Consider the following 21,559-nt stretch of genomic DNA (forward strand, 5'->3'; position numbering starts at 1 on the left):
TCATCAGGCACACGTCCTGCCCCCCGGAGCCCCGCGTGTACCTCTGTTGTCCTTGCCGGGGTCACCGTCACGCGAGGGAGCGTGAGCTGGAATTTCGGGGGACGCGTCCTCAGCCCAAGGCGCAGGTCCCAGCCTGGGAGAGAGGGGCCCCCGCTTCCAGCCCCGGGTGGGCCTCTCGGGGCCCCAGATGTCCAAGATAAAATGGGCAAAGACCCTTTCCTCTGTGCCAAGCGGCAGGGACATGGCCCGGGATGGATGGTGGCCCCCTGGGGGCCCTCTGTCCTTGGCGGTTCGTCCTTAGCTGTCTTCAGGATTCTTAGCTCAACGGAGGGGGCGGGCGGTGGACTGGGAACCCTCAGTGAGTGGAGGGAAGTCCCGGGCCCAACAAGAAGGCGCTGGGCCGCCGGGTGGCCCCAGGGCCAGGGTCGTGGGCGGCGGGTGTGGAAATGGCTGGGGGTGAGTCAGCGGGGGCCGCCACGCCCTGCTTCTGCTTCTACTTAAGGTCCCAGCAGCCATACCCACCGCCACGCCTGTCGCCCCAGCGTCCCAGCCATGGCGGGAAGCTCTGTGAGTGCCTTCGGGGGGCGCCGGGGCCCGGGGGGCTTGGACCCAAGGCGGCACCGGACTCGGGGAGGGGCTGGGCCTGGCTGAGGTGTCCCGCCGGGAAGGACAAAGTGGGTGCCAGGGTGTGCTACCAAGGGTCTGGGCTGTGGCTCCCGGGTGGACCCAACCCATCCCCATGCTCCCATCTGCCTCTCTGGATTCTCCCCTTCTCCGTTGATCCCTCGTGGTTGGCTCTCCCGCTCTTTGTCTGGCTCTGGCTCTCTCTCCTTGGCCTCTGGGCCTTTTCTTCTCACGGATTCTGCCGATCTGGGTCCCGGATGCTTTCTGCCTGGGGCCGACCCACGTGTGTCTCTCGTCCGCGCCCCTGGTTCCCTCGGACTCCGGACTCCCCGCCGCTGAACCTGCAGAACGTGCCCCACAAGACGTCGCTGCCCGAGGGCATCCGGGTGGGCACCGTGATGAGGATTCGCGGCCTCGTCCCGGAAAAGGCCGGCAGGTGAGACCCCAGGCCCCAGAGGTAAGGCTGGGAGGTGTCCAGGCTCAGCTGGCTCAGACTTCTTGCAGCCCAGACACGAGGGCACCAGAGCCACCTTGGCCCACAGGGTCTTAGACTCCCCGGGCCATCGCTGACCTTCTGGAATCTGAAGTCTTCGCTTACTTGTCCCGTGACTGTGTAGCTGGGGTCCCTACGTCTCCCTAGGGATCCGGGGCTTCCAGAGCCATCCCAGGGCTCCCATCTAGAGTCCTATGGCTCCCAGTCTGAATGCCAGGAACCCTGGAAAGAAGTCCTGCGATCTGGAGGTGCCCTGGGCACCTGGGAGGCCGAAGCGGTCGGTCGTAGGACTTCCGGGTCTGGGAAGGGCAGGCTTCCTGGGAATCTGCGGTGCCTGCAAACGTGCGGGCCCGCGGTGCTGTGCCCAGCCCTCTGGCAACGGGGATGCCCTCGGAACAGAGAGCACCCTGGCCGTCAGCATCGTGACTCCACGGCAAACGTTAGAGGCTTTGGAAATGAGGGGCACCCGGGGCCATAGCATAGTGACCCTCGCTAGGTGCACGCGGGTCCAGGGTCCCTGGAGCTTTTGGACGCCCTGGAGGGTGGGTCCCTGGCCACCGGCCCACAACCCTTCCCCCTGTGGCGTGGGACGTTCTCCGGTGCCTATGAATTGGCACGGCCTGGCGGTGGGGAGTCCTGTACATTGGTCCCTGATCTTGGTAGGGTGCTTCTTGGCCTGTGACCTTTATCCTCTCCTCCCTCCCCCCGCTACCAGGTTCTATGTGAACCTGCTGTGCGGCGAGGGGCCGGGCGGGGAGGCTGCCCTCCATTTCAACCCGCGGCTGGACGAGTCCACGGTGGTCTTCAACAGCCTGGAGCAGGGCACCTGGGGCCGGGAGGAGCGCGGCTCAGGCATTCCCTTCCAGCATGGGCAGCCCTTCGACGTGCTCCTCATCGCCACCGAAGAAGGGTTCAAGGTGAGTCCCTGCCACCCACAGGCGCGGGCGCCCAGACCCCCGCCCCGCCCGCAGTCCAGGCAAGCCAGGAAGGCTCTTGGTGGAGGTGGGGGGCAAAGGCCCGGCCAAGGCGGGGCCCACGTCCGGTCCGTCCCTCTTCTTCCCCTGGCGCAAGCCCACGTGTGCCCGAAGGCAGGGGTGTGGCCGTGGCAGGGACCGGGCGGCAAGGGCCCAGCGCCCGGAGGGTGGGTGGCCCCTAGCGGGAAGCGGGGCCCTGGTGTCCCGGAGCAGGGGCCAGGATGGCTGGGCGACTGGGCCGGGACGCGCGTGTCCTCGGGGAGTGGTCGCTGCACAGCGTCCAGCACCCAGGCCCTTCCCCACGTTCAGTGCGAGCGGCCGGAGGGAGGCCGTGGACGCCGCCGGCGGGGCCGTAACAGCCACCGCCTTAAGCGCGCGTCCGCGCCAGACAGGTGGCCCAGGTGAGGACCACGACAAGAGGTACGGCCATCGGGGCGCATCTCGCCCCCGGGGACTCGGGGCCCCCGGCCCCTGACGCCCCGCCCCCCTCGGCCCCGCAGGCGGTGGTCGGCGACTCGGAGTACCACCACTTCCGCTACCGGATCCCGCCGGCGCGCGTGCGCCTCCTGGAGGTGGGCGGGGACCTGCAGCTGCAGTCGGTGAAGATCTTCTGAGCCTCCGGGCGGGCGGCGGGGTCGGGGGTCGGGGGTCCGGGGTCCGGGGTCCCGGGCGCGGGAGGGCAAATAAAGTTTCAGCCCGCGTGTGTGCGCCCCGTCTGTGCCCGGGTGTCCTTCGTCTGGACGCGGAGAGCAGGTTCAGAGCGGGGAAGACCCTGACGAAGGGTCACAGCGATGCGGCGGCCGGGGCGGGAGTGGGGCCCCGCGGCCTCGGAGGGCAATCTGTGGCCGGGACGCCTCCGGAGGGTCGCGATCGGGTGGGGGTGGGCGTTGGCTGGTGTCCAGCGGCGCTTTGCGGGACGGCCCGGCCCGACCCGGCGGTCGAGCGGTGGGGACAGCTGATGGGGGTTTGGAGCGGGCTCAAGCTGACCTCGGTGCCCCCTCTGCGGAACATCGGAGCTCCGAGCCGCTGCGTCTGCAAACGGGCGAACGAGTCCCCGCACGTCTGGTCCCTGAGACCCCGAAATGGTGGGGACGGTGCCTGGGCCTGTGCGGGCTCCCCGCGCCGCTGCCCTCCTCGTCTCACCTCTATCCCCGCTCTCCCGCCTGGGGTGCGGGGAGCGGGCCTGGGCGGGGTGGGCGGGGCAGCGGATGGGGCGTCGCCGGCCTCCCAGCTGTGGCGGAGTGGGGACAGGCTCCCGCCCATGTCCCCGGGGCAGACGCGCACTGAATCGGCACCTCCCGGAGGAGCTGCGTGGGGACGAGTGGGCGTTGTGGAGCGGTGCGGAGGCAGGGGGACACCACAACCAGTCCTCACGAGCCCCACATTCACCCTTCTCTGCCTGTGCTCACAGATGGCCCCGGGCCCTGGCCCTGCGGTGTGACAACCAGGGGGTCTGTGTAGTGGGCGCTCACGCAGACTCCCAGTCAACCCCACTCCCAGGCGATTTTCTTTCTAGTCGAAGGTGACTACTCAGCACTTAATGGCTATGGGTGGAGGGAAGTCGTGACTCCGCGATGCGACACTCGCCAGCTGGGTCCGTTATTGTGAGGTGGAGACCCGGCGCGCTGGCCGGTCCCCCACTGCGGCTGGGGCTCGGGTCCGGGTCTGGGCAAGTCTGGAGCCACGCCCCTGGAGGGTTTTGCCCGTAGTTTCCGGCCGGCTTCCTTGCGAGGTACACGTCGCCTCCTTGTGGCCTCTGTCGAAGTTGCCACGCTGGCGGTCGGTACTGGAGGTAGGATTACCCTGGTTTTTCGTCTGAGGATGCAAAACTTTGTGGGACTTCCAAATCTGGGCGAATTCGAGTCCTTTCAGCATCTGAACTTTTTCTGTACTTGAGATCTTCCACCGGCAGCAGCCCCTCTTCTTTCTGGGCCCTTCTTTGTACATTTTGGGTGGTTCCTCCTCTCCCAGTGGGAGACCTGAGAATATCTACAGCCATTGGTACACCAGGGCTGTCTGTTAAATGAACTAATTTTTATTTTATTTGTCTGTGTCGTGTAATTTTGGAACGTTTAAGAATTTTTTGAGGGCGCCTGGGTGGCTCCATCGCTTAAACGAGGGACTTCGGCTTAGTTCATGATCTCCTGGTTCCTGGGTTAAAGCCCCGCATCACGCTCTACGCTGACAGCTCAGCGCCTGGAGCCTGCTTCGGATTCTGTGTCTCCGTCTCTCTCTCTGCCCCTCTCCCGCTCCCGCTCTGTCTCTGTCTCAAAAATAAATAAGGATTAAAAAAAAAAACAGAAAGAAAAAAAGGAAATTTGCGTACCAACTCGTATGGGACAAATTTCAAAAAGTATAGTGAAAAAGTAAGACATTGTTGGCACCACTGGTAAACTAGGTTGGATGATGGTGATTCATCCGTGTTAATTTCCTGATGTTCACTTCTTTTTTTTAATGTTTATTTATTTTTCAGAGAGAGAGAGACAGAAAATGAGCAGGGGAGGGGCAGAGAGAAAGAGAGAGACAGAGGGAGACAATCTGAAACAGGCTCCAGGCTCTGGGCTGCCAGCACAAAATCTGACACCGGGCTTGAACTTGGGAATGGCGAGATCATGACCTAGGCAGAAGTCCGACGCTCAACCAACTGAGCCACCCAGGCGCCTGGCCCCCCCCCCCGTCCCGGTTTTCACTTCCATCTTACCTTGTGCATAGTGGAGAATGTTCGTGTTTATACAAAGTATCATTACATATTACAGTATTTGGAGGTGAAAACGCAGCATGTTGGCAATCTATTCTCAGGAAAAAATTGAGGTTTGTGCTGTACTTAGAAACTTTTGCCATTTCAGGGGCACCTGGGTGGCTCAGTCGGTTAAGCGTCCGACTTCTGCCAGGTCATGATCTCACGGTTCGTGAGTTCAAGCCCCGCGTCGGGCTCTCTGCTGGCAGCTCAGAGCCTGGAGCCTGTTTTGGATTCTGTGTCTCCCTCTCTCTCTCTGCCCCTCCCCAGCTTGTACTCTTTCTCTCTCTCAAAAAGAAAAAGAAAAGAAAAGAATTTTTTAAAAGTTTGCCAGTTCAAATATGTGTATATATTTAATATATAGACCATTTGATTTAATTTGTGTGTATGTTGTGAAGAAGGGGCCCAACTTCATTCTTTTGCACGTGGATTTCCAGTTGAAAAGACTATTCTTTCATCATTGTATTGTCTTGACACACTTCTCAATATTTAATTGATCATAGATGTATGTGTTGTTTTTTCTTCTTGCTTTTACTTATTTGTAAGAGAGTATTTGTAAGAGAGTATTTGTAAAGTTTTATCTGTTTATTTATTTGTAAGAGAGCACAAGCGAGAAAAGGGCAGAGAGAGGGGGAGAGAGGATCTGAAGAGGGATCCACCACTGTCAGCAGCCTGATGTGGGGCTTGAACTCATTAACCGCGAGATCACGACCTGAGCCGATCGATGTCAGACGCTCAACCAGTTGAGCCACCCAGGTGCCCCTTTCCAGATAAACTTCAGAATTTCCTTGTCAGTTTCTGAAAAACAAAATCAGCTGTGATTTTGATAGGTATTGTAGACCAATTTGGGGAGTATTGTCATCTTAACAATATTAAGTCTTTTGATCCATGAACATAGGATATCTTTCCATTTACTGAGGTCTTCTTTAATTTCTTTCAACAATAGTTCGTAAGTTTTAGTATACAACAGTGCCTGAACCCATTTTATTGTTTCTCTGATTCTCTAACTCATTTACATTTACTTTTGTGTTTATTATTTCTTCCACTTACTTTGTTGTATTAAAAACTTATATATACTTAGTTTACTGTGTCATTCTTTCTTATTTAATAACAACATAATTTAATTCTATTAACATAGCTCTGATAATATATTCTATGCATTATAATTATCTGCATTTTTAAAAATGTTTTTCATTTATTTTGAGAGAGAGAGAGAGAGAGAGCAAGTGGGGGAGGGGCAGAGAGGGAGGAGACACAGAATTCGAAGCAGGCTCCAGGCTCTGACCTGTCAGCACAGAGCCTGATGCGAGGATCCCACTCACGAACTGTGAGATCATGACCTGAGCTAGGTCGTGGGCAGAGCTAGGAGGCTGGGGCTTCAGGCTGCTACATCTCTCCGCTGTGTCCCTCACTGGATGTGCCCTCAGTCACAGAGAACGGCCTCACCCAAGGTCATGCCCCTCCCAGGGGCTGATCCCTGCCAGTGACTGGATGGTCCTGGGAGATAAAACGGGTCCTGATCTCATTGCTTCAACTGGGGACAAGCAGTAGAGTGGCCACCTGGGCTCCAAGTCTCCTCATAGCATTGTCTGAGGCTTATCTCAACCAAGTCGTCCCTCAGCCCAATCGTGCCCCTCTCACTTCCTTTTGGGGGTATCACCTCAGGGTCCACAAGAGCCCTTTTGCAGGCAGTTCTTTGTCTCTGGGTCTGCTTCTAAGGAACTCAACCTAAGACACAGGACAATACAAATACATGTGTCATTAAGGTATGCTCTAGGGACCCTCAGGTGACCTAATCCGAAATCCCCACTCACACTCTGCCTCTCTCTCAAAAATAAATAAACGTTCAAAAAAGACATAGGGTAGGGGCGCCTGGGTGGCGCAGTCGGTTAAGCATCCGACTTCAGCCAGGTCACGATCTCGCGGTCCGTGAGTTCGAGCCCCGCGTCAGGCTCTGGGCTGATGGCTCGGAGCCTGGAGCCTGTTTCCGATTCTGTGTCTCCCTCTCTCTCTGCCCCTCCCCCGTTCACGCTCTGTCTCTCTCTGTCCCAAAAATAAATAAAAAAACGTTGAAAAAAAATTAAAAAAAAAATATACATTTAAAAAAACCCACCTTATAGGACAGGTTGCAAATCTATTTTTGTTCCTACCTATGAATCATCGTCAGCGACTGCTCTGTCTCTGGCTAGTCCAGAAGGGGCAGGTCTCCGCTCTGCTCCCCTGTCTGGGTGGGCTTTGTTCTCCAGCACACTCGCCTCTAGCTGCTAATCGGTGTAAGCCCAGTATTGTGTTCAGATCTCAGTTCTCCCCGGGGAGGGATCAGTAGCTGCCAGGAATTGGAGGTGGGACTTTCCCCTCACACAAGCTCACTACTGGGTAATTTGTTACAAGAAAACCTCTCAGAAGGAATTCTACACATGGAAGAATATTAAACAAACAAAACCAAAAACTAAAAAACAAGCCATGCTCTGGGGCGCCTGGGCGGCTCCGTCGGTTGAGCGTCTGACTTCAGTTCCTCGTCATCTCACGGTTCATGAGTTTGAGCCCCGCGTCGGGCTCTGTGCTGACAGCTCAGAGTTGGAGTCTGCTTCGGAATCTGTGTCTCCTTCTCTCTCTCTCCCCTGCTTGCTCTCTCTGTCTCTCAAAGAAATAAACATTTTAAAAATTAAAAAAAAAAGTAGTAAGCATTTGCTATTTGTTATGCGTGTAACAGATACCTCCTGCACCTGGGAGTGGGGCTTTTCCTTTTCATGATAGTGTGTTAGATATATATATATATATATATATATATATATATATATATATATTAATGGCTCAAGTGCAGCCCTAACTTGGTGAAGCAAGAACACTTTGCGGGTTATGTAAGGGGTAGAAATGGAGGAAACTGGTACCTGATTTCTTACTCCATAGGGAATTAGTGTCCTGGGCATGGTTGCAGAAATCATGCCCGGAAGGTTGGAAAGGTTTCTTTTGGTTTCTAGTGACAAAGAAAAAGACCGTTAAATTGAAATTAAAACTGGGGAAAAGAGAGGGGAAGAATTTCTTGGTTCCTTGAATGTAAAAGTCTGGCTTCAAGCACATCCGCATTGAGAGACTATGCTCACGGAATCTTTCTCTCCCTGTCGCCTGGAGGTGCTTTGCTCAGCGCTGTCCTCATTCTCAGGACGGGTCTCAGGACAAAGGTGGCCGAGGTGGAGTCTGGCTGCTCGGGGTTTCCCTCCCACCAGCTTCGTGGCCCCAGAGAAAGAGAAGCCACGTGTCCGGAGTCTCCCGGGAACAGCAGGGAGTGTGGCCAGGGCTGCGCTGCTCCGATTGGCTGGTTTGGGTCAAACGCTCCTCCCCGGAGCTAGGGGGAGGGGCCAGCCGTCCTGGAGCCACATGGCTTGAGACTAAAGGACTCTTGGATCCCCAAAAGGTATTGGGGGTGCCGATTCCAGAAAAATCGGTGGAGGATACTCGGCTCCCAAAGCAACAGACGTCCAGGACTCTGGCATCAATGCGTTTTTCTTTCGTTGGCGGGGGAAGGCGTATCTGGGACCCTGGACGTAAGGAGGGAGATGGAGAATCAAGCGAACTCTTGTTCGTGGGATGTGATCAGAGCCTTGCACCAGGGCAGGCAGCCGGCAGGGAGCTAGGAAGAGCTGTGGCCAGCGGGGACCTGCGGGGACCTGCGGACGGAGGCCAGGAGGGGCCGGGCAGGTGGCAAACGGTCTGTGATCTGACAGTCTCCACAGGCAGTTTCCTGCTCACTGCCAGGTGTCAGTCAGGTTTTATTCAATGCTTCCTCCTACTGTTAGTAGTAGTACTTGGGGGGCAAACAGGGGAAAAGGCTGTGACCTGTCGGTGGGAATGGGGGCCTCAGATGCACTGGGAACAGCTGTTTCCTGAGCATCCACGTGTCAGGTGCTGCTCTGAACACGTCCCGCGGGTTCACTCATTTGCTTCTCACGACAACCCTCTGACGTTGGTCCTATTATTATCGTTCCTGTTGTAGACATGAGGAAACTGAGGCACAGAGAGGTTAAGTGGCTTGCCCAAGACACACAGTCTGTAAGTGGCATGAACCCCAGCCCCTTGGCTCTTAACCCTGGCAGGTGTTCCAAACCACTGTCACCTGCCTCACATGGCGGGGGGGGGGGGGGGGGGGGGGAGAGGGGGGGAGGGGGTGGCCTTGGCAATTCTACAGGACGGTACCCTGTTTTATGATCCCTGTTTGGTGGCCACACAGCCAGGGGCTCAGACAGTGTCTTTCGGTCCATTCGGAGGGAAGAATGCCTGAGGACTCAGGGACATCTCTTGCCACAGAGGTGACAGTGCAGGGGACCCCCGCTGGGGGTAAAAGTCTGCCAGGACCCAGACTGGTGAGTTTGTGGCCTCTCAGAACCAATTTCTATCACTTCTTCCAAAGGCTCCAGCTTCCTTTTGGGGAAATATCGCTCCACTGGACCCTGAGCGGCGCGTGGGTAGGGTGGGGTGTCACTGGTCACGGTCAGGGTCACGGCGGGCCCACCTCCCGACCCGGGGCAGGTAGGTGCAGAGTGGGCCCTCCACAGTCAGCCCTGTGTGGGGCAAACAGGCCGAGGTCTGCCGTGTCGGGGAAGGGGGAGACAGGGTCCTGGTGGCCCGGGAGGAGTGAGCCAGAGGGGGCCCGGGGTCCACCGTGGGTGACTTGAGAAGCTACAGGGGCAGAGAAAAGGGTGGTGAGGGACGGACTGGGAGGCATGCACCAGACAGAAGGTACAGAGAGAACGAGACACCCCCAAAGAGATACGGAGAGAGGGATGGAGACAGAGGGAGATACAGACAGAGACACAGATATAGTGACACAAACTAAGAGCTAAAAACAACAACAGGAAAATTAAAAGCAGAGGAAGACAAGAGGAGACAACAGAGATGGACAGAGACAGAGACAGTGAGGCCGAGACAGAGAAGAGAGACACCACGGCAGAGAGAGAAACCATCTGATGGAGAGACGAGGAGAGATGGAGACACGCAGGATAAACACGCCGCCCTCCTCACCCCTGCAGCCCCAGCTCCACAGAGGGAGGGGCAGGGACGAGATGGCAGAAACACACCCCCACACTGACCTCCTTCCAGGACTCTCTGTCCCTCAGCTCTGCCCGCCTTCCCTCCTGCTGTCGGCCAAGCCCATTAAGTTTCTGGCCCAGCCACAACTGAAGGCCCCACGCCCTGGGGAGGAAACCACAGAAGAGGCGTCCCCGCTGCCTAGCACCCCAAACCATCAATTAGTATTAACAAGGGAAGGCTCCTCGCTGCCTAAAGACCCCCATCAGAGCTCTGATGGAGGGGAGGCCCCACCCCCATGACTCAGGAGGTTAAAGGGCCCGGGGGCCAGCCTGGGAGCCCAGAGTGTCCCGATGGCGTGTGGCAGCAGGAGGGTCACTATCCAGCTGGTGGACGAGGAGGCAGGGCCTGGAACCAGGGGCCCGAAGCCCTTTCGGGGCCAGAGATACGAGGCGATCCGAGCAGCCTGCCTGGATGAGGGAATCCTGTTCTGCGATCCTTACTTCCCTGCTGGCCCCGATGCCCTTGGCTACGATGAGCTGGGGCCGGACTCGGAGAAGGCCAAAGGGGTGGAATGGCTGAGGCCCCATGTAATGTGTGGCTGGGGGCTGTGGGGGCTGGGCCGCTGGGTCTGAGGGAGGAGGGGGCTGTGGGGGCTGGGCCCCTGGGTCTGAGGGAGGAGGGGGCTGTGGGGGCTGGGCCCCTGGGTCTGAGGGAGGAGGAGACTGGGAGCCCCGGATACGGATACGAGGAGGAGGGCTGGCTGTTGTGACTCCCGGGTCTGGCGAGGCCCAGGTAAGCCGAATCCCTGTCCACGGGCTTTACAAGCCTCTCCCGGGGTTGGAGGCGCTCATTGCCCTGGAGCAGTGAGGGCAGGAGGGGACCCAGGCATCGGACCTCTCAGTTGCTCCTTCCCTCCCTTTCCTGGCTGAGGCCTGGAATCCCCCAACCCCCCCAGGAGTTTTGCGCCGAGCCCCAGTTCATCTGTGAGGACATGAGCCGAACAGACGTGTGTCAGGGGCGTCTAGGTAAGACCACCGAACCCCTCTGGGGCCCCCAGATCTGGCAAGTTGCAGCTGGGACCCTGCCGGCTCGGCCCCTGGGTCTCCCCCTCAGGCTCTCCTCTCCCCACGCCTCAGTCTCCCTCTTTCCAGGCTCCCCCAGTCCTCATCTCTCCCCCCAGGTAACTGCTGGTTTCTTGCGGCCGCTGCCTCCCTCACTCTGTATCCCCGACTCCTGTGCCGGGTGGTGCCCCCTGGACAGGGGTTCCAAGGGGGCTACGCAGGTGTCTTCCACTTCCAGGTAGAGCTCAGGACCTCTGTTCATGCCTCAGTCTCCCCCACGGTGACATGGATGTCACCGTTGACACTGTCCCCTTGGGGCTGTAATTTATGGGCCGGTGCGGCAGGGCTTGGGGTCGGAGGATGGGGTCCTTGGAAGCCTGGACCCTGCCCTTCTCGCACCAGCTCTGGCAGTTTGGCCGCTGGGTGGATGTCGTGGTGGACGACAGGCTGCCGGTGCGTGACGGGAAGCTGATATTCGTGCGCTCGGATCAGCGGAACGAGTTCTGGGCCCCGCTCCTGGAAAAGGCCTATGCCAAGTAAGGACCCAGCACACGTCCCAGCCGGCAGGCCCCACCCCACAAGGGGTCCCGGAGGCGGACGGCTGAGACCCTCTACACAGCCCGCCAAGGGTCCCAAACCACGTCACGGCTCCCAGGCCCCCGAGGTCACACCATCCCCCGAGGGCCTCCAAATTATCAATACCTCCCTCTATCCACATTTCACACAAAACGTTCCTAGAGACCCACCAACACTCGCAATTCCTCAGGAGCCTGAAATCTCCTCTCTTGGGCCCTGGAGCCACCAGAGCTAAGATCTCCCCCCTTGGGGGACCTGAGAATCCAGAAAAAATCTCTCCTACTATACTGGGAAGCCCAAAGCACCTCCCAAATATTGAGTGGAGTCCATGGAACCCTCAATCTTTGCTTTTCTCCACCCTGTGGCTCTGAAATCCCCCACAAGCCCCATAGAGATCACCCCCAACGCAGACATCTCCCGGAGACTCAGAGTTTCAGACACAGCTCCCGGGATGCCCAGAATTCTGGCAGAGCTCTCCTGTGATCTCCCACATCACACAGTCGTGTGGCCCAGGGACCACAGGTCCAATCTCCAAGGGCTTCCAGACTGTGCCACAGTCCCCTACCCACCTTGGGAGTCTGCAGATGTCAGGGTTGGCCCCCTGGACCCGCACACCCCAGGGGACCCCAGGTCCCGGCGCGGGGACGGTGCGTGAGATGCTCATACATGCCCGAGACGTTCTCACCCCGGACCTGCCCCCACAGGCTCCACGGCTCCTATGAGGTGATGCGAGGCGGCCACATGAATGAGGCCTTCGTGGACTTCACAGGCGGCGTGGGCGAGGTACTCTACCTGAGGCGAGACACCCCAGGCCTCTTCTCCGCCCTGCGCCATGCCTTGGCCAAGGAGTCCCTCGTGGGCGCCACTGCCCTGGTGAGAGAGTCACACCCCCATGGGCACCCCCACCAGGACCAGGGCATAGTCAGGAATTGAGAGGCGTGGGGGGGGTGGGTGGACTCCTGTGCCTTCTTCTCTGTTCTGTGTTCACTGCTGGCTGGTCTTTCTCACCCATCCAACTCCGGCAAGTCAAAAGGAAATGTATTTGCTCTCATAACCAAATGGGCTTCAGGCACAGCTGAATCCAGGTGCTCATCCAGTGGATGTTGAGAATGTGTTTTTCTATTCCTGGTTCCGGATTAGTTTCATTCCTGGGCGGGCATTCCTCTCATGGGCTCCAAAGGGCTCCCACAACTGCGGGTCCCTCCTACCACCCCAGTGGTTTTTATTATTTAAGTGGTTTAAAAAAAATTTTTTTTTTAATGTTTATTTATTTTTTTATTTTTATTTTATTTATTTATTTTTCAACGTTTTTTATTTATTTTTGGGACAGAGAGAGACAGAGCATGAACGGGGGAGGGGCAGAGAGAGAGGGAGACACAGAATCGGAAACAGGCTCCAGGCTCCGAGCCATCAGCCCAGAGCCTGACGCGGGGCTCGAACTCACGGACCGCGAGATTGTGACCTGGCCGAAGTCGGACGCTTAACCGACTGCGCCACCCAGGCGCCCCAAAATGTTTATTTATTTTTGAGGCAGAGTATCAAGAGGGGAGGGTCAGAGAGAGAGGGAGACACAGAATCTGAAACAGGCTCCAGGCTCTGGGCTGACAGCCCAGAGCCCGACGCGGGGCCCGGACTCACAGACCGCGAGATCATGACCTGAGCCGATGACCTGAGCTGAAGTCGGAGGCCTAACCGACTGAGCCACCCAGGCGCCCACCCCCGCCCCCACTTTTTTTTTAAGGCAAAGCCTCTTTCTGAGAATTTCAGCAAAAGTCTTAGGATTGACTTTCATGGGCTCAGCTTGAGTCATATGTTCATCTGTGACCCCATCACATAGTCATTCGCTGAATTGGTCTAATTCCTTCACTCATTCATTTGCTTAATCCTGTGCTCAGTTACTGATTCCCGGTCCTTTGGGTTTCTCTGCCCTCTCCAAGTATTTTTGTCTCATCTTCCTCTCTCTCCTTCCCCTCTTGCCTTCACTCCCCCATCCGATGCCCTCTCGGAGCTCTGCTTGACTCCTGCTGTGGTGGCAGGAGCAGGGGGCAGGGGGGGGGGCAGAGAGGAGCAGCCACTCTCTTGTCCCCCCACCGTGGCCTCAGCATCCCCTGTCCTCCGCCCAGAGTGATCGGGGCGAGTACCGCACCGAAGATGGGCTGGTGAAGGGACACGCGTATTCAGTCACGGGCACATACAAGGTGAGTATCCCCCGTGAACGGGCTACAGGGGTGCCTCGGCGCCACCGCCCACGGATGATGCCGTCCTCAGGTGTCCCTGGGCTTCACCAAGGTGCGGCTGCTGCGGCTGCGGAACCCATGGGGCCGCGTGGAGTGGACCGGGGCCTGGAGCGACAGGTGGGATGGATCTGGGGTGGGTGGGGGGGCTCGGACCCGCCCGCCCTCCCCTCACCCCCCAGTCTCCCTAGCTGCCCACGCTGGGACGCGCTCCCCGCCGAGTGCCGAGACGCCCTGCTGGTCAAAAAGGAGGATGGCGAGTTCTGGTGAGGAGCCCAGCCCAGCCCTGCCTCTGGACCAGCGCCAGGCCCACGGGGCTCAGGGAGGGGGCGAAGCCTGCTCGAAGGGACATGGGACTCGTTCACGGGGACGAGTCTTAACAGCTACAAACTGTCCATATGGTGGTAACTTCGGGGTTGGGTTCTATCTGGGGGAGTCGAGGAAGAATTCGCAGTAATATTAGGGGAACTGGGAAGAGCAGTAATCTCTGGAGGGCTGAAGGGGGCTGGCTAACATTTAGGGCCATTGTAGGAGGCTTGCTGGTGTCGGGGGCATTTGAAGGGGCTTAAGGATACCAGCTGCTGAGAGCCCGAGGGTCTTGATGTTTGGGGGCTGAAGGCAGTTTGGCAATATTGGGGAGGAGTGTATGGAGCTTGGTTGTCTGTGGGGCATTGCCGGGGACTTGGAGAGATCCGGGGGAGCTGGGGGGCTCAGCGATCTGGGGTCCCTTCCGGAGACACGGTACCATCTGGTGGACTGATGGGTACTTGGCGATGTTTGAGGAATCGGGGAGGGTTGTGGTTGGGGGGGGGGGGTCATCCTGGGGTCTTTGGCAGACGGGGGCCCCGGGGAGGTGGCGGCTGGGGAGGACCTGAGCGCTGGCCACCCGGCAGGATGGGGCTGGAGGACTTCGTCCGATGCTTCAACACCGTCCAGGTCTGCTCGCTGAGCCCCGAGGTGCTGGGCCCGAGCCCAGCGGGGGGTGGCTGGCACATCCACACTTTCCAAGGCCGCTGGGTGCGGGGCTTCAACTCTGGCGGGAGCCAGCCTGGCAACGGTGAGGCCTGGAGGGCGCCCCAAGAAGCGAGCAAGGGGGGGTGGGGAGGGCTGTGGCAGGCCGGGTGACCCCCTCTCTCTCCCGTCCGCTAGAGACCTTCTGGACCAACCCCCAGTTCCGACTGACGCTGCTGGAGCCCGATGAGGAAGAGGACGATGATGAGGAGGGGCCCTGGGGGGGCTGGGGGGCGGCGGGAGCGTGGGGCCCTGCGAGGGGTGGCCGCATCCCCAAGTGCACCGTCCTTCTGTCACTCATCCAGCGCAACCGCAGGCGCCTGAGGGCCCAGGGCCTCACTTACCTCACCGTGGGTTTCCACGTGTTCCAGGTGGGACCCCAAGGCTTAGCGGAAGCAGCAGGGGACAGGCGTGGAGGGGCTGGGAAGGCCGAAGGGGTGGAGGTCAGAGACAGGACAGAGCCGAGGGCATGGGGGTGGGGGGTGGGGAACGAGGGGCAGGGAAGGTCGCGGAGGGCGCAGACAGGAGCCGGGTCCAGCGGGGGTCGCGGATGGGCTGGCCGGGACAGGGACTGAGGGGCAGGGGCGTGATGATGGGGGAATGGGAAGAAGAGGGAGGTGTGGGGGGCTCTGACTCGTCCCGTTCTTCCTCCTTACAGATCCCCGAGGAGGTGGGTCGCGGCGGGGACCCCCAGATCCCGGCCCCGGGGGCTCGGGCACCCGGCGCCAGGGCGGCGGGCGGACAGCGTGACCGCGGGCGGCCCGGGTCACGGTCACGATCGCGCCGCGTTGGCCCCGCAGCTGCTGGGCCTGTGGGACTCCCCGCGCAGCCGCGCGCTCCTGTCCGGCCTGCTGCGCGCCGACCGCTCGCCCTTCTGCGCCCGCCGCGACGTGAGCCGCCGCTGCCGCCTGCGCCCCGGCCACTACCTGGTGGTGCCCAGCGCCGCCCGCGCCGGCGACGAGGCCGACTTCACGCTGCGCGTCTTCTCCGAGCGCCGCCACACCGCCGTGTGAGCCGGGGCACCCGGACCCGCCCTCGGGAGCCCCAGGGCCCCGCTTCCCGGGACCCCCGCGGGGATCTGCCCGGGGCCCCAGACGCGGGGGTGGGGGGGGGGGGTGGGGGGGGAGCGTCCCCTCCCCCACTTCCCTTGTGTCATTTGCAGGGAGATCGATGACGTCATCAGCGCCGACCTGCACGCCCTCCTGGTGAGGGGCTGCAGGGGATGGGCACTGCGGGGCAGGACCGGGTGGGGGTCCTCTGGGCCGGCACTAAACTCCACGCCACCCCCACCCTGCCCCACAGGTCCCCTACGTTCCCCTGGAGCTGGGGCTGGAGCAGCTATTTCAGGAGCTGGCGGGAGAGGTGAGGATGGGGGAACCGGGTGGAGGGGGTCCACCCCTCCCCTTGGACACCGACCCCCCCCCCCCCCCCGGGTGTCTCATTTTGCTTTAGTTTCTCCGTCCCTCTGTGCTTAAATCTCCTTTCTGCTCTCAAAATGCTCACAGCTCTTCCCTGCCTCAGGGCCTTTGCTCAGTCTGTGTACCTTTGCCTGGATGGCCCTCTCTCCCTTCACACCCCCTGCCCCGGCTAAAGTCTCATCTTTCTAACGTGCCCTTCTCTGCAAGCTCTCCCACACTCTCCCCCCCAGGGGCTGGTCAACTGCAGGCCTGCTGTGGACTCCAGGGGCCCAGTGCTTCTCCACTGCAGCCCTGTCTGCTCTGGGGACAGGTCTCTAGCTCTCCCTGGACCATGAGCTCTCTGTCACTGCGGTGTCCCCAGCACCAGCCAGCATGCTAATTTGGTCAGCCCCCAGCTGTGCTGTGTTGTGAGGCCTGAGTGAATGGCCTCACACCTTCTCTCTCCTTGAGCAGGAGGAAGCACTCAGCGCCCCTCAGCTCCAGACCTTATTAAGCATCGCCCTGGAGCCTGGTGAGTTGGGGACCGGGGTGGACCCCACGGACCCCCCCCCCCATATGTGTTAATTCATGATGCTGCTGGGAGTCAGGTCATGGGAGCCCTGGACTCCGCCTGACAGCGTCTTCCCACGTGTGGGGCCTGTGGCAGGACTGAGGCCACCCCACTCAAAAGGACCCCCTTTCTCTAAGGGAGGCAGGGGGCGTAGCTGCCACGAGGGGACTTGGAATCCCCTTGCCTGGGTTCACATGTCGGCTCTGCCAGTTCCCGGCGGTCACTTGGCTCTCTGAGCCTCAGTTGCTGGCGTGAGGACAGCCGTAGGGGATAGCGGCAGTCCCCAGCACTCGTGATGACGGCCAGCTCACAGGAAGTACTCGGCTTTGTTTGTTTCCTGCAGCCAGGTCCCACGCCCGGACCCCTCGAGAGATTGGGCTCAGGACCTGTGAGCAGCTGCTGCGGTGTTTTGGGGTATATGAGGGGGGCAGTGCCTGGACAGGGAGGATGGGCATGCTGGGGCCCGTGTCCCCCTTCTGGGGACAATGACTTTAACCAGATGCCCCATCCCCAGAACGGGCGAAGCCTCACCCTGCACCACTTCCAGCAGCTCTGGGGCCATCTCCTGGAGTGGCAGGTAAGGGGGGGGGTTGGGGGTTGGGGAGCCACCTCCTCCCGGAAGGTAAGGCACTTTTACTAACGAGGACATAGGTCTCCTGTGGGCTCGCGGGGCCCCAGGGGAGGAGAAAGTGGACCACGTCATACCAACGTGGAGGGACGACTTGGAGGGATCTGGCCTTGTCCCACTGCCCTTCTGTGGTCCCTCCAGGGGCACTAAGTGGCTCAGGGGTGCAAAACACAGGCTCTGGTCCTGGTTTGAAATCCCGGCTCCCAGGTCGGCCCCCCTCTGGCCTTGTGACCTTAGGCAAGTCACCTCCCCTCCAGGGGCCTTTGTCTACCAGCGGGAGGTGTGAATTCCCGCCTCTCCGGCCTCCCTGTGCCGAGCCCTCTCGAAGCCCCTGGTGGGTGGAATCCCCACGTGTCCGGCTGTTACTAGTATTCCCATTTCACAGACTGGGCCACCGGCTCAAAGTGGTAGACCTGCTTGCCCAGGGCCCGAAGCCAGAAAGAAAGGGAGCTGGGTGGGAACCCAGGCTGACTGGCCTCCAAGGTCCCCTTTTCAGGGGGCGTGGGGGGCTCGGGGGGGTGGGACCGACCCGTGCCTCCCCGCCCAGGCCACATTTGACAAGTTCGATGAGGACGCCTCTGGAACCATGAACTCGTACGAGTTGAGGCTGGCACTGAATGCGGCAGGTGTGTGCGGGGGGGCCACGGGGACGGGTCTGCTCCCTCTCCTACCCGCCGTACTCTCGCAGGCCTGGCTGCCTGCTCACCTTAGTTTGCTGCCAGCTCTTGGCCGGGACTGGATGCCCCCGGGAGACGGGGCGCGAGGGGGGATGGGCCTGGGAGGGTGCTGGGGGCCTGGAGCAGGGCCTCCCAGAAGAGGAAGAGAGGGGAAGCCTGGGAGCCCGTGTCTGACGGGCACCGGTCCCCAGGGCATGGCGGTAAAATGGCCCATAGTCCCCTGAGTTTGGGCTGGAATCCTGCCTGTACTTACTCCCGGGGGGGGGGAGGCCCTGGGCACCTGAGTCCATCTCCTTGATGGAGTCTCCGTGTAAAATGGCCAGGACACAGGGCAGCTGGGAGGAGCCCGCAGGGCTCAGCGCTGGGGGGAACCTGCTTCTAGTCACTGCCCCGGCAAAGGTTTAGGAAAGGCTGGCTTCTTCCAGGAGAGGAACAGCCTCATTCCCTCTGTGTAGCACGAAATCCGGCCCGAGGGGGCAGAGCCAGGAGCAAGGCTTTCCCTGGGCTCTGAAGCAAGTTAGGGATGTGCGTGCGTGGAGGGGCTGGGACCAGAAGGGAACTCCCTGTCGCCCCCCCACCCAGGGCTCGTCTGCCACAGCCAAGCCCAGGGTGAGACACGGGGGGACGGGAGGCAAGCCTGACCGCCTGTGACCCAGTCTGAGAGGCAGGGGGCCCCTGGGGGAGAACCTTTGAAGTCCAGAGACGTGCAAGAAAAGAGCCCAAGCGGAGGGGAGATGGAGTCAGAAGGCTGGGAGGTGTGGCACAGAGACAGAAATGGAGTCCCGGGCGGACAGAAGCAGAGGCGAGAGCGAGGGGTGATGGAGGGTTTGTGCTGTTCGTATTACTGGGCCTCTCGTCCATGCCTGGTGTTAATCTAGGCAGAAGACTGATAAAGTGCTCTTGCGGGTGGGGGTTGACGTTCTGGTGCCGCAGACAGACGACGAACAAGATCATCTGGGTCAGATGGTAACACATGCTATGGCGGGAAAAGAAAGCAGGTGTGTGTGTGTGTGTGTGTGTGTGTGTGGAGGGGTGGTGGCCTGGGACACAGCGGCCAGGGAAGGACCAGGGTGCTAAGGGAGACTGAACCTCGGGGACACAGGACCAGGTGCGGTCTAGACAGAAGGGGCAGCCTGTGCAAAGGCCCTGAGATCAGAGCGTGGGCCCTGCTGCAACAGCTTCAAGGGGCCAGGTAATGGAGATGAGAAAGGGGGCTGGCGTGGCCAGAGGAGGAGGGTGGGGAGATGGCAGTGGTCAGAGAGGAAAGATCAGTGGGGTGAGAAAGCAAACCTCTATGAGGTCTCATGAGGACCTAGGCTCTTTGAAAAATCGTTTTTTTAATATGTAGGAGAGGAAGGAGACAAGGCAAGTCCAGGTCAGGGTATGTGGGGGGCTGGAGCCAAGAGCAAAGGGTAGGTCCCACTGTGTATGGAGGAGGGAGCGCCGGGGAGGGGACCAGCAAGCTCCGGGGGCCCCTGGAGATGGTGGGAGGTCTCAGGGCGGGAGGTCAGCAAGAAAAGTGACCTGCTGCAGCTCAGCCACACTCTGCGTGTTCCCCGGACACCTGCTCTGCTCCTGGCCCTATGCCAGCTGACGCCGGGGGTTTGGTGGTGACCGGAAACCCTTCCCTTACCTCCAGCGGCTTCCAGAGCCGCCAAGGACAGGGACAGCCCAGAGGGGTCAGGGTGGGGATGGGGTGGACACAGGGAGCCAAGGAGGTGCTCCACGCTGCAGGCGGGAAGGGAGGAGGGATCGGAGAGGGCTTCCTGGAGGAGGCGGCACGAGGCTTAGGAGCGTTCTGGGCAGAAGGAACATCGTGTACCAGGGAGGCAAGACAAAGCGCAAAGTCCAAGTGCAGGAGGGGTTGGAGGGGTAGATGAGGCGTGGTCTGCGAAGGCCACCGGGCGGTTAAGGACAATGGGGGCCCTGGGGAGGGGTAGCAGGGACCTAGTGAACCGCGTGAGGGGTTTCCCAAGCGGCAGGGGATCCCGGGCAGGACCCCACACCAGGCAGCACACGAGAGTGGCCAGAGGAAGCAGTCTGCATGAAAGTTCAGTAGGAATGTGAGGGGGCAGCTGAGGGGTTCTGGCCCCTTCTTGGGCTCTCCCACCTCCTCCGGCCAGGGTCCCCCCCTGGCTCAGGGCAGATGAAGGCCGGGGGGCTGTGGGAGGTCACACTGCCAGGGTGGGGCTGCAGGCCCCCGACCTCCTCCAGGCCGTTCACAGCACCTCACACAAGGCCCAGCAGGTGATGGCACCAGACAAGCGTTTCTTTGGTGAACGAAGGCACAGAACAGGGGGCAGAGATGGGCTTTAGGAGGTGGCAGAAGTCCATGAAATTGTCCTCAGAACTGCGTTTATGTGGCCACATGGGGGAAGGGGGAGCCGTCCTGCAGCCCTGCCTCTCGGAGGGTTACCTGACCTGCAATGCGGTCTGTCAAAAGCCTATTGAGATGTGTCATCAGAGGTGATTTTTATCAGGTGATTTCTAAAGTTTAGAAATTGCCTCTGGTAGGAGTATGAAGAGAGGCTCTGTGTGGGACTGACGACGTTTTGCTGCACAGAAACATCCTCCAGGGTCCATTAGCAGAAACTCACCAGAATTTAAAGAACAATAAGACTGACATACAGTCATTGTGTGCCACTGTTCTGAGCTCTACGTGGGGCATCTTCGCACAGCCTTGCGGGGTCAGGGCCGTCACCGTCCCCGTCTGACAGAGGAGAAAGCCGCGGCGCGGAGAAGTGAAGGGAGCTGCCCGCGGCCGCACGGCGGGGGACGAGGCAGAGCTGGGCTTCGAGGGGCGGGAGCAGCTCGGTGTCTTCCCCGGGGAGAGTCGCGGTGGGGCGCGGCGCTGAGATGGGGCTCACAGGGACGGCCGAGGCTCAGCGGTGGCCTCCCCTAGGCTTCCACCTGAACAACCAGCTGACCCAGGCCCTCACCAGCCGCTACCGGGACAGCCGCCTGCAGGTGGACTTCGAGCGCTTCGTGTCGTGCGCAGCCCAGCTCACCTGCGTCTTCCGTGAGTGCCACCCGGGCGCGGGTGGGCCAGGGGGAGGAGGTCTCCCACGCGCCACGGCGGGTGCTCAACCCGCCCTCTCCGCACAGGCCACTGCAGCCGGCAGCTGGAGGGAGGCGAGGGCGTCGTCTGCCTGACCCGCAGACAGGTGAGCCTGGGCCGGAGGGAGCGGGCTTGGGGCGGCCGGGTGGGCGTCCTCCCCGGGGACCTCTGCCTCGAGCCGGCGGTCCTCTCTCCCCCAGTGGATGGAGGTGGCCACCTTCTCCTAGCAGCACCTGCGGCCAGAGGCGGAAGAGCCGCCGGGACCCCCTCCGCCTCTGCCTGGCACGCGGGGCCGGTGCTCTGGCGCGATGCGGCGGTTCGGAGCGTCGCTGCGGGAGCCAGCCTGCCTGGAGCGGCTTCTGGCTCCAGTGCCCACCAGCCGGGCGATGCTGGCCACGCAGCTCCCTGCACTTCTCTGCGCTTTGCTCTCCCCATCCGGACGCGGGGATGGCAACGGCACTCTTCTCGTGCAGGCTACACGACTTAGCGC

At 60.3% G+C, this 21,559-nt stretch overlaps 2 protein-coding genes and 2 long non-coding RNA genes across 4 annotated transcripts; 2 read left to right on the top strand and 2 right to left on the bottom strand.

Moving 5' to 3' along the window:
• Positions 1 to 15: 15 nt before the first annotated feature.
• LOC131499088 (galectin-7-like) lies at positions 16 to 2,807 on the top strand. Its single transcript, XM_058706821.1, has 5 exons — positions 16 to 125; positions 503 to 567; positions 972 to 1,060; positions 1,833 to 2,034; positions 2,592 to 2,807. The coding sequence occupies exons 2-5, from the start codon at positions 553 to 555 to the stop codon at positions 2,703 to 2,705; spliced, it is 420 nt and encodes a 139-aa protein (XP_058562804.1). The 5' UTR covers positions 16 to 125; positions 503 to 552; the 3' UTR covers positions 2,706 to 2,807.
• Positions 2,808 to 5,400: 2,593 nt separating this feature from the next.
• On the bottom strand, positions 5,401 to 8,086 carry LOC131499635 (uncharacterized). Its single transcript, XR_009255990.1, has 4 exons — positions 7,933 to 8,086; positions 7,720 to 7,805; positions 6,979 to 7,462; positions 5,401 to 5,626 (listed from the first exon to the last, which is right to left on the bottom strand). It is a non-coding gene; the product is annotated as an uncharacterized LOC131499635 (long non-coding RNA).
• Positions 8,087 to 8,151: 65 nt separating this feature from the next.
• CAPN12 (calpain 12) lies at positions 8,152 to 21,421 on the top strand. The gene is made up of 22 exons (XM_058707745.1): positions 8,152 to 8,373; positions 9,237 to 10,443; positions 10,812 to 10,881; positions 11,037 to 11,155; positions 11,320 to 11,453; positions 12,198 to 12,366; positions 13,617 to 13,691; positions 13,762 to 13,847; positions 13,919 to 13,993; positions 14,621 to 14,784; positions 14,877 to 15,109; positions 15,397 to 15,408; positions 15,539 to 15,747; positions 15,901 to 15,943; positions 16,041 to 16,100; positions 16,610 to 16,667; positions 17,050 to 17,120; positions 17,221 to 17,283; positions 17,882 to 17,960; positions 20,914 to 21,030; positions 21,117 to 21,175; positions 21,270 to 21,421. The coding sequence occupies exons 2-22, from the start codon at positions 10,207 to 10,209 to the stop codon at positions 21,294 to 21,296; spliced, it is 2,160 nt and encodes a 719-aa protein (XP_058563728.1). The 5' UTR covers positions 8,152 to 8,373; positions 9,237 to 10,206; the 3' UTR covers positions 21,297 to 21,421.
• On the bottom strand, positions 14,679 to 15,835 carry LOC131499634 (uncharacterized). The gene is made up of 3 exons (XR_009255989.1): positions 15,665 to 15,835; positions 15,083 to 15,158; positions 14,679 to 14,791 (listed from the first exon to the last, which is right to left on the bottom strand). It is a non-coding gene; the product is annotated as an uncharacterized LOC131499634 (long non-coding RNA).
• Positions 21,422 to 21,559: the final 138 nt, after the last annotated feature.

The sequence above is a fragment of the Neofelis nebulosa genome, chromosome 17 (genome assembly GCF_028018385.1).
Source record: "Neofelis nebulosa isolate mNeoNeb1 chromosome 17, mNeoNeb1.pri, whole genome shotgun sequence".
NCBI lineage: Eukaryota > Metazoa > Chordata > Mammalia > Carnivora > Felidae > Neofelis > Neofelis nebulosa.

What these genes read in the sequence shown, in the direction of transcription:
- CAPN12 (XM_058707745.1), top strand. Translation starts at nt 10,207, where the DNA reads ATGGCGTGTGGCAGCAGGAGGGTCACTATCCAGCTGGTGGACGAGGAG. An exon ending in CGTGTGTCAGGGGCGTCTAG is followed by an intron (nt 10,882 to 11,036) that starts GTAAGACCACCG and finishes CTCTCCCCCCAG; the next exon opens with GTAACTGCTGGTTTCTTGCG. An exon ending in CAGTCACGGGCACATACAAG is followed by an intron (nt 13,692 to 13,761) that starts GTGAGTATCCCC and finishes TGCCGTCCTCAG; the next exon opens with GTGTCCCTGGGCTTCACCAA.
- LOC131499088 (XM_058706821.1), top strand. An exon ending in GTCCCGGAAAAGGCCGGCAG is followed by an intron (nt 1,061 to 1,832) that starts GTGAGACCCCAG and finishes CCCCGCTACCAG; the next exon opens with GTTCTATGTGAACCTGCTGT. An exon ending in CCACCGAAGAAGGGTTCAAG is followed by an intron (nt 2,035 to 2,591) that starts GTGAGTCCCTGC and finishes TCGGCCCCGCAG; the next exon opens with GCGGTGGTCGGCGACTCGGA.